Source organism: Artemia franciscana, chromosome 20, assembly GCF_032884065.1.
Source record: "Artemia franciscana chromosome 20, ASM3288406v1, whole genome shotgun sequence".
Taxonomy (NCBI): Eukaryota; Metazoa; Arthropoda; class Branchiopoda; order Anostraca; family Artemiidae; genus Artemia; species Artemia franciscana.
In genome coordinates, this window is record NC_088882.1 from 7,665,378 (window position 1) to 7,686,151 (window position 20,774).

The 20,774-nt window shown below is 34.3% G+C and overlaps 1 protein-coding gene across 4 annotated transcripts in view; it reads left to right on the top strand.

The window, feature by feature from the left end:
• LOC136040389 (BTB/POZ domain-containing protein 6-like) overlaps nt 1-20,774 on the top strand; it is a 396,184-nt gene that overhangs the window by 358,847 nt on the left and 16,563 nt on the right. For all 4 annotated transcript variants that reach the window (XM_065724657.1, XM_065724660.1, XM_065724658.1 and 1 more), the window contains exon 3: nt 3,459-3,671. In XM_065724657.1, the coding sequence (XP_065580729.1) occupies nt 3,459-3,671 (213 nt within the window). The remainder of the gene's footprint in view (nt 1-3,458; nt 3,672-20,774) is intronic.

Genomic DNA, 20,774 nt, shown 5'->3' on the forward strand with positions numbered 1-20,774 from the left:
TCAACAAACATGACGTCAGTCGACACACAAACATGACGTCGCTCGACAAACGCAGACACACACACAGACAACTTATTTATATATATATATATATATATATATATATATATATATATATATATATATATATATATATATATACTCCCATTCTTAATTTCGCCTTAAGTCATTAGATAATTCTTATTTTGATCAAATCCCTGTTCGTTGCGGTGTAAGACAAAGTTTGCCGCTGTCTAACAATAGAATCTTACTATCACGCCTCCAAATTGTCCTGGACTTCAGTGATGATTCTTTGTTTCCAAGTGTGAATTAGAAGTGAAGCTGTTAACCACTGACAATTTTTTTAAACATATATGTCATGAAAGTAGTCTACTTATGCTTGCAGTACAAATTTATCGAACCAAGTTGCTACTAGCAAGCTTTCAAGTAACTTTTTTATAATTGGACTTCTATCAACAGACGCTGCGTGTAGAATATTTGTTTCAAACCCATTTAAGCTATCTTTGATGTAGAATTTGAAAAACTGTATTATGAGGAACATTTTATAAACGTACATAAACTACATGAACGAATATCACGATAACTAAGATTTGAAATTACTCTGCCCTATTTAGAAAAAAAATCATATGTTTTTAATCGTTAAATACATTGGAATTCTATAACGTGTGTTATATTAAAAGAAAAGGTCATATGCCCTTGACTTTTACATGCTGTTTTTTTTAGGAAGAACTAAAATAAAGTATAATTAGTATCATATCTCTATTCCTGACTTTTCAGAAACATATTACTGCAGCTAATCTTCCCTAAAATAATTGTAAGACTACGTCATTATCATGCATACTTATTTATAATTGTTGCGTCCCCCCATGGAGACAATTTTTTTTATCCTCAATGTCTCAGAAACAAAGAAAAAATAGACAAACTATTTGTTCTAAACATTTGTTCTAAACAATATTTGTTCTAAACAAAATACATTTGTACTAAACACTATTGTTCTAAACAAAATACAAACTATTTGTATTTTGCCTAAAATACAAATCAGGGACGTTGCAAGCCACAATTGACACAGTTGGCTGTTGTTTAACAGCCAAATCTTACTATCAAGCCCCCAAACTGTCTTGGACTTGAAATATAATTCTTTCTTTTCATGTGTGAATTAAGAGTGAAGTCTTTGACCGATCAAAATATTTTAGTATACAAAACTCATGAAAGTAATAATACTTGCAGTATAAGCTTATTGAACCAAATTGTTACTATAAAGACATTAGTCGTTTTCTTTATAAATATACTACTATAAATAGACGCTGCTAAAATTTAAGGAAGACACACAAGTCAGTCAAATTACATAGCTCTTCATTCCTGGTAATAGCAGCCGATTCAAAATTAAAATTCCCTCACGTTTCTTTGAATTCAGTTTTCCCAAATCTGTTTGTCATATAAAAGGTACCCAAATTTCCAAAAATTGTCTAACCTCTTAACCAAGAAGGTGCCCTGTACTCATGTAATGACCTATCTTGACTTTGATGTTCCTTTGTATAGGACGTGAATCTATTTTTTTTTCTATGCGAAAAATCAACTTTTCCGATTATAAAGGGTAATTTTATCTTAACGCATTTTAATCAGACCAATCAAAATATTTATTATAATAGACCATATTTAAAAATAGGAAAAATAATACAGAATTCTCCTTTTATTAAATATGTATTTGGTCAATTTGTCTGTGTTGCAACTCTACGTTTCGGCAATTTCGTTGTAGAATATATGTTATACACGATTTTCAACTTTATTTGATATAGATTCTAAAAAACTGCATAATGAGCAGCATTTTATAAACAATGAGCTAATTAAGATTTCATGTAAAAATAATTTTTTGTAATTTATATTTATAAGAATCATATTTTTTGGGAAAAAACATATCAAAAATATTATAAATTCTCCTTCAGCTGGGTAATAATTTCATATCGAACTTTAAGTTTTTGTAATAATTTTTGTAAGGCAGGCAAGCCTAGAGAGACAGTAGCACTGAATTCAGCTTACAGTTTAACATTGTTTAATTTCCTGAGTGATTTTTTGACTAAGCTATTGTTTTTGATATTTCGAAATTTTTGATGAATTGTTTGCCCATATTAAGTCTTGGTCTATGATGTATAGTTATGAGAAAAATGAAGTTAGAAAGTATATATTGCTCAAGAAAAGGAATGCTGCTCTGCAAGTTCTGGCTAGTGAATTGAAAGTAAGTAATTACTGAATTGAAACTAAACACTGCAAGCTAGCTTAATTGAAAGTAAAATTCCTGGGTATTTCCAGAACCATAAATATAGAAAAAAACTCTTTACATTACCAGCTAGTTTTCTCTCATTTAATAAAAAAATTACTTAGCCAATTTCATACGAGTGGGCCGAATATCAACTCACGAAAAGATTTTGTCTTCTTGTGACGTAAGGTTACCGAAGAGAAAATTGAAGTATGTCTGAACCAAGCTATCAGACTGTACAGACATAGCGTTTTTGAAGTCAAAATGGGTCGCACTAGTTCAATAATGGTGTATTTAGCGTCAGCTTTCAATCTAGGATTTCTTTCTAGTTTAGCGTTCAATTCCTGTGATTTCAGCCTGACTTTTTATTTTGAGGGGATTTTCTGTAGGTTGAGATGCTTTCAGTTTAATATTTGTGGATTCAGGTTTAAATGGGGAGTGAACCCTCTCCCCCCTCCCCTCATCCATATTTTTACCGTTTCCGTAGATTTTGGAAATCCTTCTTTTTCTCCTCTCCGAGATTTTAAAAATACCCTTTTTTGGATACCATATCTATGAATTAACACCACCACGTGAAGTTGCTTACTGCGCTCAATATGTTAATTGATTGCTAATATATGGGTCTCCCATGGACGCCGACAAGAGGGGCAAAGGGTCAATACCCCTTGTGAAACAATAAGACATTGAAACAAATACATATAATTGGAAAATCAGAAATATTCCACTTTAAATTTTGGTAAAAAAAAAAAAGCAGCTCCTACTTGCACCTGCCCCCTTCCCCCCACTTTGGAAAATGTTTTGAGTATCCATTCTTTAGGAATCCCTGATGATTTTCCAAAGACATGCTACCTTTCCTGTGAAACCAATAGCTTATCATTTGCTTGTTTACGCTCTTATAGCTGTGGAAGAACACATTATTAAATTGTCTATTTAACCAGTTTAACCGATCTATCTAACCGGTTAGAATATATAGCCGCTGTCAAAGATTTCAAAATATTGCATTCTGTGGCTGTTCTAGCTTTAGACGTGTTGATGTCCGAACCCTTAACGACTTTGAAAAGCAAAATGGCACTTGAAGGAACTATAGTAATTAGGGCGCTCGTATTTTTTTGGAAAAAGAAGCAAGGATTTTATCAAAATTTTACCGGCATAATTGGAAAAATTCTATGATTAATTGTTTATTATTACAATTTCTCCATTTTAGGAAAAGCAGCACCATCTTAAGGTCAAACTCCTATGACGTATTATTCTTAGTAGAAACAGAGCCGAAAAATGTCTGGAGGGTTCCTGCACAAAGGAAAATTATTGAGGAAAATAACCCTGTGTTCAAGGCCATGTTCTCACAGGATATTTGGGCTCCACGAGGACAAATATCCGTGAGTGATGTTGACGGAAGAGGTTTTGAGAACTTAATAAAGTGAGTTTCATTTTCTATTACTTTTGAAGCACAAAGAATAGTAAAATCTGACTGCTACGTAGAAACTTACACAACAATATATGTTTTTAATGAAAAAGAATATTGAAAAATGCACCAAAAACTTGTTTTTGGTTTTGGCACCATGGTAAAAAAAGGTTACTTGTATGATATAGCCCCTACCGTTCATGTTGTTTATTCATTGACACATTATAAAACCGTTTTTTTCGTTAGTTTATTTCAGCTTAGCGCGAGACAAGATAAAGAGAAGTGACAGAATATATGTAAAATATATAATTTGGGCTATATATTTGCATATTAGGGTCGGGGGGTAAAGTATTTGGACAGTTTGAAGTTAGAAAACAATTTTTACTTTATAATATGCCAAACAATTGTACCTATAAAACAGTTCGTGGTAAACTCCTATCTACAAAAATGTGGAATTTTGTATTTTTGTTTATTTGTTTTCTGTTTTTGTGTTTATTTGTTTTATGTTTTTTTTTTTCCAGGGGTGATCGTATCGACCCAGTAGTCCAAGAATGTCACAAGGGGGCTCATTCTAACACAAATTAAAAGTTCTAGTGACCTTTTTAAGTGACCAAAAATTGGAGGGTAACTAGGTCCCCTCCCACGCTGATTTTTTCCAAGGCCACCGGATCAAAATTCTGAGATGGCCATTTTACTCAGCATAGTAAAAAAAAACTGATAACTATGTCTTTAGGGACGACTTACTCCCTCATAGTCCCCGTGGGAGGGGCTGCAAGTTACAAACTGTGACCAGTATTTACATATAGTAATGGTTATTGGGAAATGTACAGGAACTTTCCATTGAGGAATTTGTCATGGGGGAAGATAATTTCCATGAAGGGGGCCCAGGATTTTCTAGTATTTAAAAAAAATATGAAAAAGTTTATTCAACTGAAAGTAAGGAGCAGCTTTAAAACTGAAAGCGAACAGAAATTACAACGCATATGGGGGGGGGGTTCACCTTTTCCTAATACTTCACTATTTTCGCTAAAGTATTTTTAGTAATTTCAACTATTTATTCTACGGCCTTTGTGATACAGGGGTCATTCTTAAGGAATTGGGACTTAATTTAAGCTTTAATGTACAGAGCAGGGCATTGAGGGGGGGGGGCGCATCCCCCTCATATACGTAATAAAAATATGCAAATATAGAAGTTCGTTACGTAAGTTAATTCGTAAGTTAGGTATATTTTTTACTAATAAAAAACGTTCGTAAAAAACTAAAGGTTATAGTTGCCTTTATAAGGGTAACTAGGCCTCCTCCCCCACTCCTGTTTTTCTCAAGATTGTCCGATCAAAAATATGAGAAAGCTATTCAGCCAAAAAAAAAAGTTTATGTGCAAATTTCGTTTTAATTATTCATTTGCGGAGAGCCAAAATCAAAACACGCCTTAATTCAAAAACGTTCAGAAATTGAATAACGAAACAAGTTTTTTTTCAACTGAAAGTAAGGAGCGACATTGAAACTTAAAACGAACAGAAATTACTCCGTATATGAAAGGGGCTGTTCCCTCCTCAACGCCCCGCTCTTTATACTAAAGTTTTCTAATGTTTTAAAAAGTATTGTTGAGAAAAAGAGTCAAACTTTAGCGTAAAGGGAGGGGTGTTGATGAAGGAACGGCCCATTTCATATACGGAGTAATTTCTGTTCGTTTTAAGCTTTAATGTCGCTCCTTACTTTCAGTTAAAAAACTAGTTTTTTTATATTTAATCATAGTAGGCATGCAGACCCGCTATGCTTTACCCACGTCCCCTATTTTGCAAGTATATAGCCCGATTTTGTTTCTAAAGTATTATATTTTTATCATACTTGGGTATATTTAATTACGATTGAGCATCAGAAAAATTTTCTAGAAGAATATTAGGTAGGGGCTAGATCGTACAAGAATCAAGAAAAGAAATTTGGGTCAAAACTCAGCTAACAACATCTGGCTCAAAACAGGTCAAGAAAGCTTAGCTCTCATTTGAAGGGTTAGCTGTCTTTGAACACGTTTTTAATATTTGAAATTTTTGATGCCAAGCATGGTCAAATTTAACTAACTAGTTTTGATTATTTATATAACAGTTTAACGTGACAACACAGACAAAATCTGTGGAATTTTACAAAAAGGGTCAGATGCAACTTTTTTCGAAAATTTGGTTCGAAAGAACTCGAAGTGATCTATCGAATGGCTTATTCAAAATGGGCTTATCTTTGATTCTGACTGAGTTATAGATTATTCCAAAAGGGTGTAAAAAGAGCGAAAGTCCTTTATCTTCTTGTTAACGAACAATTCAGCAATTTGAACATTTCCATGGAATTGTGATTGAATTTAACTAGGGATAAGTCTTTAATGTTTCATGTTTCTTAAATTCTGATTCGTGAGCAAGATTTTTTTATTGTGTGTTTTTATTTTCATTTTGGTCTCCTGTAAAGTTAGGAAAAGTGGACTTAGACCCTTCTTTCAAAACTCCAAGGAAATGTTGTACTACCCTTAAAACTTCATAATTTAAACAATAACAAGAAGAATCTTATGTTACTTGATATGACATTTAAGAAGTGAAGCCTCAATAATTTTAAACTACTCATTTACATGCATATATTTACTAATACTCTTTCACTGTTAGCAAATTAAAAATATTACAAGTATTTGCATCTCCATTTGCAGGCCAAGTTTTGCATCTCCCTCGGTATCACTCTTTTATAAGGGACCACATTATTCCATAATATGGAAGGCCAAAATTTGCATCTCCCTCTGCATCACTTTTTTACAAGGGACCACATTATTCCATAACATGGAAGGCCAAAATTCGCATCTTCCTCGGCATCACTCTTTTAAAAGGGACCACGTTACTCCATAGCATCAAAGTAGCAATCGCGGTTAATTTTATGCTACAAGTAGATTTAGGTGATAAAATATGATATTTACCATTCAATAAAAATCTTGCGTCATTATTCCAAGATCTGAATATCATTTTAACCCTCCAAGAATATTCCAGTTTTGCGTAAAGTCATACAAATAGTACGAGTAAATAGTACATGACACCATAGTACGTATTAATATATTACAACTTTTTTCCAAGATCAAGAATCATTTTAACCCTTCAAGAATTGCACCATACACTGACATACAAAAATGACATACACCATACAAAATGACCGTAAATGACACCATAGTATGCATTAATATATTACAACTTTTTTCATGGAAAAAGTTCTAGGGGGAATATCTAAAGAATCTGTTAAACTTTAGATATGAATTAGGAAACAACTTTTATTGCATACAGTCTACCGACTGGCAACAACCGAACAGCATTCGAACTGGCATTTCGTGGGCTGAGTGCATTGGATTATTTTGAAATAGTTTAAAGGTATTCAATACCTTAAACAACAACAAATGGCATTGGATTGTCAGTTTAATTGACATATAATGATATTTATTCCTTGAAAGTTTTAATAGTTTTGTATTTATGAAAATAAGAAAAGAGGAAACATTTCCAAATATTTCGTTTTACGTAAAGCACAAATTTTGTTTTGCTCTTGAGAAGGCATGAGGGTTATCGGCCCAACTCATATTAATTTTTGCTCGTTTTGAGTTTGACTTGTCTATTTATGGTAATTTATGTTCATTTTGAATTTCATTTATTTATTGATAGTGATATGCAGTGACATCGTTGACAGAGGTGTGGGCAAGGGGGCAGTTGCCTCCCCCATAATTTGGAAACAATTATAATATATTAAGTAGCTTTTAAAAATGTTGTCGTTTAACTGTCAAATTTGCTCTTTATTTTCATCAGATAATTTTTTTTTATTTATTTTAACATAAGGAAAATTAAAAAAATAGCGGTCCATTGCACTTCCTATCTTGTTCCACATTAAAATTTGTCCAAATATACTTCGTGTGAAACCTTATCATCAGGTAAAATTGTGAGCCTAGTTAATGATAAAATTTTAAAATGTTCTATGCTTCTTGTTTCGCCACAATTTACTCAGGACAATTTTTTCCATGATTTTATTTCCTAAGATTTATCAGTTCAGGATTAGATTCTCTTGTTTTAAAACTTTCAAAAGTGGAATTGAATACACTCTCTACATCTGCTTACAGGACAGAAATGGAATCATTGAATAATAAGAAGGGATATGTACAGTGAATTTAATTTCCTCAATGAAAAAGAAATCTTTAAAAAAGATAATAAGACTTAGTGCTTTTTATAATGATATTCGCACAATAAATAGACATGCTGAATCGGTTGTAGCTTGGTCATGGAATATGGTAGAGGGGTATCCGCTCCAGGAATCATTTATTTGTATTAATTTTTATTTTAGCGTTTAGTGGAAACTCTGATTCTCTTCTTTGTTATTGAAATGCCTAATAAGCTATGATAAGTCCTATTCCTCGTGTTTCGGATTCAATTGCTAACGCATAAATATTTAACTACCTCTATGTGCAATAATATGATGACTTCTTGCTATTTTTATTTATTTATTATTTATTTATTATTTATTTTATTGATTTAATCTATATATTTCTTTCAACCAGCTCCAAAAAAAGAACTGACATAAATGTGCTAAAAATTATGACTAAAATTGGTCCCATTTCACACAACGTCAGCACTACTTGTAGGACATATATCTTTGTATCAGCATGTTGTACGAAATATCTGCTGACAATAGCCTAAAGTGAATTTAAACAAAATATGTATATTCTTCTCACAATTTAGAAAATTTTGCGGGCACGTAAGCGGTACCAACCCGTTTGCTTTTTCTATTGTTGTCAATTTTATCATGCATCACTAGAAGACTGTTCTTTGCTTATGAAGGGAAATTATAAACATAAAAACGATAATCCGTGTAACTCCCACTGGAAATGTATACCCCTTACCCTAAATAACACATTTTTTTAAACAGAGATATAAAGGAAAAGGTAATTTTTAAACTCTAAGAATCAATTTCCCTTCCAATTGGCATCCCGTGCAATTTATAATCAGTTTACGGTTTCTGCCGCAATGATGCCAGATTTGTTCAGATTTTCTGGATATTCTTTTGTTAAACAATGCCTAACGGAGAAGTTGATAATTCTAAGTTTATTTTTCAAATACTTTTAAATTCAAAATATTGCCGAAATTTAAATGTGAGGAATATGACACAATACGATGTCACAATCTGGGATAATACTTTGACTTTATCCTGTATTTTTACTTAGACAGCACTATTGCGCAGTCTATGGTTTTTGTTTCAGCTTTTTGTAGTCCACTGATATCAAAGCTATTTATTAATATAATTTCGCAAACTAAGAAGCAAATCAATTTAATATACAATCATAAATAATATTTCAATAAAACATTATATTATAAGTTTAGTACTGAGAAGACAAAAATCAATTCAAAACTACGAGCAAATGAATAGCGCGATACCCGGGGCTAACTGAAAAGAGCTTGGTTCAATTATGAGATTGGGCGTCCTCTGCTGGGTGTGGGTGTTGGGGAAAGTGGAGGGGGGATATATACTGCATCATTAGTGGTGACTCTGGCTGAAAAAAGCCGAGTGCATACGACATTCACCTTTGCCCACCCTAAAGCGTGTTTATGCTATACTACTGTTGTCTCAAGCAACTCATTGCTGACAATCAAACAGTTCGTGGTAACGAACTGTAGTAAGGAGCGACCCGGCTCAACAGTAACCAAAACTCTAAAAAATGGAATTTTGATACCAATAGCTACATCAAAAGAATCGCATTTTAATGCTGGTTTTAAATATATAAGTTTCATCAAGTTTAGTCTTACCCATCAAAAGTTACGAGCCTGAGAAAATTTGCGTTATTTTATAAAATAGGGGGAAACGCCCCCTAAAAGTCATAGAATCTTAACGAAAATCACACCATCAGATTCAGCGTATCAGAGAACCCTACTGTAGAAGTTTCGAGCTCCTATCTACAAAAATGTGGAATTTTGCATTTTCTGCCAGAAGGCAGATCACGGATGCGTGTTTATTTGTTTTTTTGTTTTTTTTGTTGTTTTTTTTTCCAGGGGTGATCGTATCGACCCAGTTGTCCTAGAATGTTGCAAGAGGGCTCATTCTAACGGAAATGAAAAGTTCTAGTGCCCTTTTTAAGTGACCAAAAAAATTGGAGGGCACCTAGGCCCCCTCCCACGCTAATTATTTTCCCAAAGTCACGGGATCAAAATCCTGAGATAGTCATTTTATTCAGCGTAGTCGAAAAACCTTATAACTATGTCTTTGGGGACGACTTACTCCCCCACAGTCCCCGTGGGAGGGGCAACAAGTTACAAACTTTGACCTGTGCTTACATATAGTAATGGTTATTGGGAAGTATACAGGCGTTTTCAGGAGGATTTTTTTGGTTTGGGGGAGGGGTTGAGAAGAGGGGGATATGCTGGGGGAACTTTCCTTCGAGAATTTGTAATGGGAGAAGAAAATTTCCATGAAGGGAGAGCAGGATTTACTAGCATTATTTAAAAAAAAAAAACAATTAAAAAATAAAAGTGAAAAAGCTTTTTCAGCTGGAAGTAAGGAACAGCAATAAAACTTAAAACAAACAGAAATTATTACCCATATGAGGGGCTCACGTCCTTCTAATACCTCGCTCTTTACGCTAAAGTATTTTCGGTAATTTCAACTACTTATTCTACGGCTTTTGTGATTCAGGGGGTAATTCTTAATGAATTGGGATAAAATTTAAGCTTTAGTGTAAAGAGCGAGGTACTGACGATGGGGCGAATCCCCTCATATAGGTAATAAAAACATGAGAATACAAAAGTTCTTTACGTAAGCTAATTTATAAGTTACGTAAATCTTTTACCAATAAAAAGATTCGTAAAAAATTAAAAGTTCTAGTTGCCTTTTTAATTAACCAAAAAATCGGGGGGCAACTAGGCTTCGTCCCCCATTCTTTTTTCTCAAAATCATTCGATCAAAATTATGAGAAAGCCATTGAGCCAAAAAAAAAAAAAAAATATGCAAATTTCGTTTTGATTATTCCTCTGCGGAGAGCCAAAATCAAAACATGCATTGATTCAAAAACGTTCAGAAATTAAATAAAAAAAACAAGTTTTTTCAACTGAAAGTAAGGAATGACATCAAAACTTAAAACGCACAGAAATTACTTCGTATATGAAAGAGGCTGCTTCCTCATCAACGCCCCGCTCTTTACGCTAAAGTTTTTTACTGTTTTAATAAGAAGAATTGAGAGAAAGAGTCAAACTTTAGCGTAAAGAGCGGGGCGTTGATGAGGAAGCAGCCTCTTTCATATACGAAGTAATTTCTGTGCGTTTTAAGTTTTGATGACACTCCTTACTTTCAGTTGAAAAAACTTGTTTTTTTTATTTAATTTTAGTAAGAGTCAAGCATCAAAACTATATTTATGATTGTTTATAATGTAAACAATTTATTTTTTTTGTGTTTTTAGATTTACCTAAGAGTATGTTTGTTAAATAGTTACTTTTCTTCACTACCGCTTAAATAGCACCTACTTCAAAAGCACTACTTTCATGCAAAAAAATTAAATTAATTTCTGTTCGTTTTCTATTGACATAGTCCTTTTTATGGAAAAATAATATTTTGTATCTTTTCAGTTTTATGGCACTTGGTATCTACCAAGTGACATATAGCAATCACAAATTCTGTCGATCTGTCGGTCTGTCTGTCTGTCTTTCCCGGTTTTGCTACTTTAGGCACTTCCAGGTAAACTAGGAGGATGAAAATAGGCTGGCGTATCAGGAACCAGACCAAATTAAATTAGAAATTTTCTTTTCCCTTATTCGACCATCTGCGGGTGAGTGGGGTGGGGGCGTTTAAATCGGAAAAAATAAAAAAATGAGGTATTTTTAACTTACGAACAGGTAATCGGATTTAATGAAATTGGTCGTTTAGAAGGATCTTTTGCTTTAGAGCTCTTGTTTTAAATCCTGACCGGATCTGGTGACATTTGTGGGAGTTGGGGGGGGGACCTAAAATCTTGGAAAACGCTTAGAGTTGAGGGATCGGGATGAAACTAGGTGGGAAAGATAAGCAGATGTCCTAGATACGTGATTGACACAATCGGAACAGGTCCGCTCTATTTGGGGGAGATGGGGGGGGGGGGTAATTCTGAAAAACTAGAAAAAATGAAGTATTTTTAACTTACGAAGGAGTCACCAGATCTTAATCAAATTTAATATTTAGAAGGACCTCGTAAGTCAGATCTCTTATTTTAAATCCCAACCGGGTCCAGAGTCACTGGGGGGAGCTGAGGGGAGCCGGAAACCTTGGAAAACACTTAAAACGGAGAGATCAGGATGAAACTTGGTGGGAAGAATAAAAACAATTCCAAGATACGTGATTGACATAGCCGGAACGGATCTGCTCTATTTGGGGGATTTGGAGGGGGGAAGGGTTAATTCTGAAAAATTAGAAAAAATATGGTATTTTTAACTTGCGAAGGAGTGAGCGGATCTTAATGAAATTTCATATTTAGAAGGACCTCGTAACTCAGATCTCTTATTTAAGTCCCGGCGTATCCAGCGTCATTGGGGAGGGGGACCGGAAATCTTGGAAAACACATAAAGCGGAGAGATTAGGATGAGACTTGGTGGGAAGAATAAAAAGATGTACAAGATACGTGACTGACATAACCGGACTGGATCTGCTCTCTTTGGTGTAGTTAGAGGGGGGAGTAGTTCGGAAAAATTAGAAAAAATGAGGTATTTGTAACTTACGAACAGGGGTGATCAGATTTAAATAAAATTTGATATTTAGAAGGATTTTGTGCTTTAGAGCTCTTATTTTAAATCCCGGCCAGATCCAGGGACATTGGGGGGAGTAGGAGGGGGAAACCAGAATTCTTGGAAGACTTGGAAATTGAGGTATCTTTATCTTACGAATGGGTGATCAGATCTTAATAAAACTTGATATATAGAAGGATCTTATGTCTCAGAAGCTCCGTTTTCAATTCAAATCGGATCTGGGGACATAGGGGGTCGGAGGGGGAAGACGGAAATCTTGGAAAACGCTTGGAGTAGAGAGATCGGGATGAAACTTGATGGGAAGAGTAAAAACCAGCTATAGATACGTGACTGACATAGTTGGAATGGATCTGTTCTCTTTGGAGGAGCTGGAGGGTGTTGATTTTGAAAAATTAGAAAAATTGAGGCATTTTTAACTTAAGAATGGGTGACCAGATCTTAATAAGATTTTATATTTAGAAGGAGCTCATGTCTCAGAACTCCTATTTCAAATCCTGACCAGATCTGTTAACATTGGGGGGAGTTGGAGGGGGAAACCGGGAATTTTTGAATACGCTTGTAGTGGAGAAATCGATGAAACTTGGGGGGTAGAATAAGGAAATGTTGTAGATACGTGATTGACGTAACTGTACTGGATCCAATCTCTTTGGGGGAGTTAGGGGGTAGGGTTCAGTGCTTTGGCGATTTTGGTGCTTCTGGACGTACTAGGACGATGAAAATTGGTAGGCGTGTCAGGGAGCTGCACAAATTGACTTGATAAAGCCGTTTTCCCCAATTAGATCATCTGCGGGGCTGAAGGGAGAGGAAAAATTAGAAAAAATGTGGTATTTATATCTTACGAGTGGGTGATCGGATCTTAATGAATTTTGTAATTTAGAAGGACCTCGTGACTCAGAGCTATTATTTTAAATCCTGACCGGCATTAAGCTTTTGATTTTTCCTTTTAAATCAATCTATTGACTCATCTATCGAACAGAAATTTGTTCGTTAAAACGAACAGAAATTACTTCTTATATGAAAGGGGCTGCTTCCTCATCAACGCCCCGCTCTTTACGCTAAAGTTTTTTATTGTTTTAAAAAGCAGAGTTGAGAGAAATGTCAAACTTTAGCGTAAAGAGCGGGGCGTTGATGAGGAAGCCGCCCCTTTCATATACGAGGTAATTTCTGTTCGTTTTAAGTTTTAATGTCGCTCCTTACTTTCAGCTAAAAAAAACTTGTTTTTTTTTATTTAATTTTCTATAAGAGTCCATAGCATGGGTTGCTATATGTGTGTTGGAGAAACTTTTTCAGCATTTTTTAATCCTGACAAAAAACAGTATTTTTTAACTTAATTTTGTAGCTTCTAAAATTGACATGAAAAGTAAAACTTAATATCACTTCCAAAATATTCTATCTAAGCACTTTGACAACTTGGATACACTCACACTCTTTTTATTTATTTAAATTGTAAAAGCCGAAGTAGTAATAGTAATATCCAAAAGTATTAACTTACTAGCCCCATTCCTTCTCGATATGTTGCTGAAGTGTACCCATTATTGGCAACCATCAACACAATTCTTTTTATTTATTTTGAAGTAACATTTAGTTTTAAAGCATAATGGGCCGATTACAAAATTGTGGGGGGTTGACAGGCACCAGAACTTGTAATTTCGAATTGAATTGGCTCCTTTAAAAATTTCAATGATATTTTAGCTATTATAGATTACCTGATTACCAATCCATACTATAGGTTAATCTGATTACCAATCCAATGAATCTCCTCCGAAGTTTCTACAACCACCCTTTTTATACGAACTTTATATACCCCCTGGGCATAACTTACAACAATTACCCTGTAGGCTATGGGGGTATAGGCTATGGGGGGTCATCCTCAAGGACAAAAAAAATCTGGCCACATCGCTCTTTACTTATGCAGCGCTATTGGGCTGCCTGTGATGTCATAATATATTCACATTATATGCAGAAGCAAATTTTAAGATAAGTAATATATATATATATATATATATATATATATATATATATATATATATATATATATATATATATATATATATATATATATATATATATATACACACAGTAAAAAATTGCATTTCTAAATTTTTATAGCAATAAGGGGATAACATTGAATCCAACAATTTCACTTTTATCGCTTTTGTTCTTATTGCACAATAATTATCTAGCAATTTTCCTTTGGAAGTTATGGTCTCCACGCTCTTCCTCCTCTTCTTCGTTAAGCAATAGGTAGATAAACACCAAACGCGGGCTCGTGAAAATCTCTTATTTTAAAAATTTTTGCGAAATTGACGCACGATGTTCTTCATCTTCACAGAACAACCAACAAGAACCTGTTTTTGTTTCAACAGTTCTCTTCCTAAAACTCAAGCTCTGAAACATAATATTTTATGCTAAGGATTTCAAGTGACATCAAATAACATAAAACATGAATTACAATTTTAATAGTTAACTATTAATTTATCAAAGCTAGTCAAGGATGGATCTAAGACGAGGGCTAAAATTTTGATTTTTTTTTCTTTTTTTTTAACGGACAGCAATCTTATCTAAAATTAAGATGGACTCCCATTTATGATGTATGCTAAACTATTGTTTTACTTGGGATCCACCAATTGAGGCATGAAACTGCACGGATGTCTCACCTAGGGAGTTTTAAGGAACATCTGTAAGAAGTTTTGGCTCTTAGAACAAAGCAGTTATATACCCAAAGAGGACTTCAGAACCATATCCATTCCTGAAATTCTACGACTAATACGATTGTTCTTTTTAAATAAATATCTTTCACTGAAATACTCCCCCACCACCTCGAAACGAAATTGATGTGCAAATTCAAGATTATAATAACAATAAATATTAAAATACTGGGCTAAGAAAAACCTGCTTGCAATATCAGACCTGCTATCTTCAGAAAAACTCTGATGCCCACTTTAATACATCGGTAAAGTACACTTATGCACAGTTTCGTCAATTAATGGAAATACTCGGGGGGGGGGGGAGTGTTTTTCAAAGTCTAAGGGGCAACTTAGTCGTGTTTCTTGTTTTTTCAATGACAACGCAAAAAATTCATTTACGCGTGTTTTCCAAAATATACGGGGGGAGGATGACAGATTACCGAAGATTGTCCTTTTTGGCCAACCGTCTGGGGCTACACGGAAAGCAGGTCGCCCTTGTCTGTGTTGGGAGGATGTCATAAATGAAGATTTAAAGGAAATGGGAACTTCCTGGGAGGGTGTAAAGAGGGAGGCTTTAAATAGATTAGGTTGGAGGAGGAGCGTGGGTAGCTGTGTTGGCCTCAAGCGTCTTGGTGCTGCAGTGAGTTATTAGTAGTAGTAGTAGTAGTAGTAGTAGTAGTAGTAGTAGTAGTAGTAGTAGTAGTAGTAGTAGTAGTAGTAGTAGTAGTAGTATGTGTTCTATTTTCAACGAAAATAAATTAAATATGATTTTTAAATTTTAATACCAAAAGAAATATTTTTCTAAATCCATTTATAATTTTAGTTATAATTTTAACATAAACTTCCAGATTTTTCCTAACATTTCAAATAAAAATGTTCACAATAAAAACTTGCCTTTACAAACATATTGAAACAAAAACGTGAAATATGCAGAAACTAAACGCTAAGAAACTTTTATGCTAAAGAAACTTTAGCGTAAAGAGCGGGGCGTTGATGAGGAAGCAGCCCCTTTCATATACGAAGTAATTTCTGTTCGTTTTAAGTTTTAGTGTTGCTCCTTACTTTCATTTAAAAAAACTTGTTTTTTATTTAATTTCTGGACGTTTTTGAATTAATACATGTTTTGATCTCGGCTCTCCGCGCATAAATAATTAAAACGAAATTTTCATATTAATTAATTGCAATTAATCGGATAGTTTTGAGAAAAAGGAGCGAGGGAGGAGGCCTAGTTGCCCTCCAGTTTTTCGATTATTTAAAAAAGCAACTAGAACCTTTAATTTTTTACAAACGTTTTCATTTGTAAAAAATATACGTAACTTACGAATTAATTTGCGTATTTTCTCCAAATTTCCAAATTTTCTCAGGCTCGTAACTTTTGATGGGTATAACTGATCTTGATGGAACTTATATATTTAAAATCAGCATTAAAATGCGATTCTTTTGATGTAACTATTGACAACGCAAAAAATTCATTTACGCGTGTTTTCCAAAATATACGGGGGGGAAGATGACAGATTATCGAAGATTGTCCTTTTTGGCCAACCGTCTGGGGCTACACGGAAAGCAGGTTGCCCTTGTCTGGGTTGGGAGGATGTCATAAATGAAGATTTAAAGGAAATGGGAACTTCCTGGGAGGGTGTAAACTTATATATTTAAAATCAGCATTGAAATGCGATTCTTTTGATGTAACTATTGGTATTCAAATTCCATTTTTTAGAGTTTCGGTTACTATTGAGCTGGGTCGCTCCTTACTACAGTTCGTTACCACGAACTGTTTGAACATCAGACCCATCCATAATAGTAAGTACTTTAATTTGGACTCAGCTAAAGCAATTATTGATGTTCAATTTATCTGAACTTTTTTTTGTAATTTAGCTGAGGTGAGCGAATCAAAGAGTTCCGTTATGTATTCCTAGCTGTAAGGGAAACAAAATAGAAATTTACACTGAGAAAGCCTCTTTCACAGTTGCGTAAGTTTATAGAGATTAGGAGGGGGACACAAAAGCACTTTTCAAAACTGAGGAGGGGGAATTTTATCAAAGGTTTTCAGTAATGTGAAACCAAAAAAGACTATTTTCAAAACAAAAAAAAATCTGTGGAGAGGAAGCAAAAAAAAAAACAGCCTCAGTAGATAGATAAACGTTTTAACCCTGTAGTAGAACACTGGTATTGATCCCTGCTTGATAATACGGGACTCAAGGTTACATTTCAGTTGCTGTAGGGACTGAAATTGGATGGAGATAATGCATAATGGAGATTATGATCTCCAAATGATCAAACTGTTAGAAGGAGAAGAAAAATTGTCTATCTGAGCTATTCAGAACTAGCCAATCAGATAATTTCATATTACCAACAGATCTGGTGTTAGGTAACTCTTTATATTGGCTAAATCTTTGCTATTACTTCGACTTACAACTTATATCCGCAAGCCATAGGAGGGCAACACACAGGTGCGGATCCAGGATTTTCTTTAGAGGAGGGGGGCGCATAATGATTGCTTCTGTAAACTTGTGCTAACAAAGAAATACCCGCAATTTAAAGGCAACCTCGACAATTATGTATCGTAGGTAGGTAGTGGAAATGGTCGTAACTTTAATCTAGAATCTGGTGAGGGCTAAAGTTCTAATAAATATTTTGAAACTAAAATGGTATAAAAATATTGATACAAAAATGTGGAAGTTACAAAAGCCACCCCGCCATAAAAAAAAAAAATTGCTGTTCACTATCAATAAAAAAATGTGATATTTAGTATTTTCTGCATAATTTCGCCTTTGCGCTTCTGACCACTATAGCAAGTAATTAAGCTTTTTATTGTAAAAAAAGTCATTTGGGTAAAAATTGGGTAAATTTGGGTAAAAATTGGGTCATTTGGGTAAATTGTAAAAACCATCATTTGGGGTCATACACTCTTTGTGACAATTTGTATAGGTCAAACCATTTAGGTTGTCACCTAACTATGTGGCATCCCTTAATAATTTTGATAGTAATAAAGAGTAGGAAATGAGGAACAAGATACAACTCGCATATTCGTAAAAAAAATATATTAAACGTTAAATACTAGTTCTTTTAGGGGTGTAACAAGAAAAAGCAGCTGCCACACACGCAAGCAAGATTTTTCAGAGGAGGTAATAATAAACAAATCCATTTGATTACTGAATTATTATTAGAATTTGATAATTTGGAAAATTTTAGATTTTGTTTTGGGTGAGATCTACCGCATGCGTACTTCCCTTGTAGCTACACCACAGTACAAAGCTCGGCATTAGCTAAATCTTGAAGTTGGTTGTATATCATTGTGAATAGGCCTAATAACCATATACCGTATATGATATGTTATCCTTTATGTTACTTCTAGTTTGTGTATCTATTTCGACAACCATTAAATCGCATGATAGTATCAATGCTTTGAAAGTGTTGTCACGCAACCCAGCGATGCAAAAAGAATGAAAAAATCAAACGAACAACTATTGCATGAATACTCATTTGATATGCGAAGCTACTGATTTTTAATTTCTAGTCAGCTTAAATGAGCTGACGAATCGATTTCTCACGCTGACAACCCGATTGCTCAATACACTGAAAGTAGGCATGGATCAATTATTTGGAGGGGGCACAGACTTGGGAAAGTCTTACAAATAGGCAAATATAATAAATTTTAGGACAAATCTAAAAAAAAACTTTGAGATTTCGAAGGGGGTACAGGCCAAAAGACCCCCACTATGCTTACATGCCTACTTGTACCCGTTATTTTTTGCCCTTTCAAACTGGCATTCCAGGTTGTAATTCTAGACAAAAGAGGCGGAACAAAACTTAAAAGTGCTTCCTTCTGTATGTGTCGGCATAAAGGACATTAAAAATTAATAGTAATTGACGATATACATCTGAGCCATTGTTCAAACCAAGGCTATATCCAGGGGGGTTACCGGGTTTTTACGCAACTCCTCTGAAATATTTAATGACTCATAAAATTACAAAAAAAATGCCATTTTTTTAAGAAAAAATACCCCCACCCCGTACAAAGCTCTGGATACGCCCTTGATTCAAACTAACGGATTTGGAAGAGCATGAACAAAAAATAAAATATTTTATTTACCGTTGGGACTTGTACATAATATGTATGCCAGCATCGCCAGAAGGATCCTCAACTTTCCCTGGGGGATGCAATTTCAGTGACCCTTGCATTTTCCCCGGAAAGTGGTTCACAAGGTGACAGAGGATTCAAATAAGACCTAAAGGGAATTAAAAAAAAATATATCCCGATTTCCCTTAATAATATCTATAAAGCACTCAACTATTCAAAAGTTTCAGGAACTTTGATAAATTCTCAATAACTAACATTTTGCTGACACGAAATTACTAAAAATAAAGTTAGGTCAATGCTAGACAGCAGGAATCAAACATTTCGTGGTAACGAATTGTAGTAAGGAGCGACCCGGCTCAATAGTAAACGAAACTCTAAAAAACGGAATTTTGATGCTAAAATATACATCAAAAGAATCAGATTTTCATGCTGATTTTAAATATATAAGTTTCATCAAATTTAGTCATTGTCATCAAAAGTTACGAGCCTGAAAAAATTTGCCTTATTTTAGAAAATAGGGGAAAACACCCCCTAAAAGTCACAGAATCTCAACGAAAATCACACCATCGCATTCGGTGTATCAGAGAATCCCATAGCAAAATTTTCAAGCTCCTATCTACAAAAATGTGGAATTTCGTATTTTTTGCCAAAAGACAAATCACGGGTGCGTGTTTATTTGTTTTTTTTTTTTCTTTTCCCCAGGGGTAAGAGGGCTCATTCTAACGGAACTGAAAAGTTCTAGTGCCCATTTTAAGTGACCAAAAAAATTGGAGGGCACCTAGGCCCCCTCCCACGCTCATTTTTTCTCCAAAGTCAACAAATCAAAATTTTGAGATAGCCATTTTGTTTCGCATAGTCAGAAACCATAATAACTATGTCTTTTGGAATGACTTACTCCCCCACAGTCCCTGGGGGAGGGGCTACAAGTTACAAACTTCGACCAGTGTTTACATATAATAATGGTTATTGGGAAGTGTACAGTCGTTTTCAGGGGATTTTTTTTTGGTTTTGGGGGTGGGGTTGAGTGGAGGGGGCTATGTGGAGGATCTTTCCTTGGAGAAATATGTCATGGGGCAACATAAATTCAATGAAGAGGGCGCAGGATTTTCCATAAATTACTATAAAAAAAACAATGAAAAAATAAACATGGAAATGTTTTTTTCAATTGAAAGAAAAGAGAAGCATTGAAACTTAAAACGAACAGAGATTATTACGCATATGGGGGGTTCTAAAAATACTTTAGCATAAAAAGCGAGGTATTTAGGTGGAGATAAATACCTCGCTCTTTATGATATAGTATTTGTAGTAATTTCAACTATTTATTCTACAGCCTTTCTGATTCAGGGGTTATTCTTAAAGAATTGGGACAAAAGTTACGATTTAGTGTAAAGAACGAGGTATTAGCTAGGGTATAAACCCCCTCATATACATAATAAAAATAAAAGAATATAAAAGTTTGTTACGTAAGTTAATTCTTAAGTTACGTATATTTTTTACTAATAAAAAATTCAAATTTATAGTTGCCTTTTTATGTAACCGAAAAATTGGAGGGCATCTAGGACTCCTTCCCCATCCCTTATTTCTCAAAATC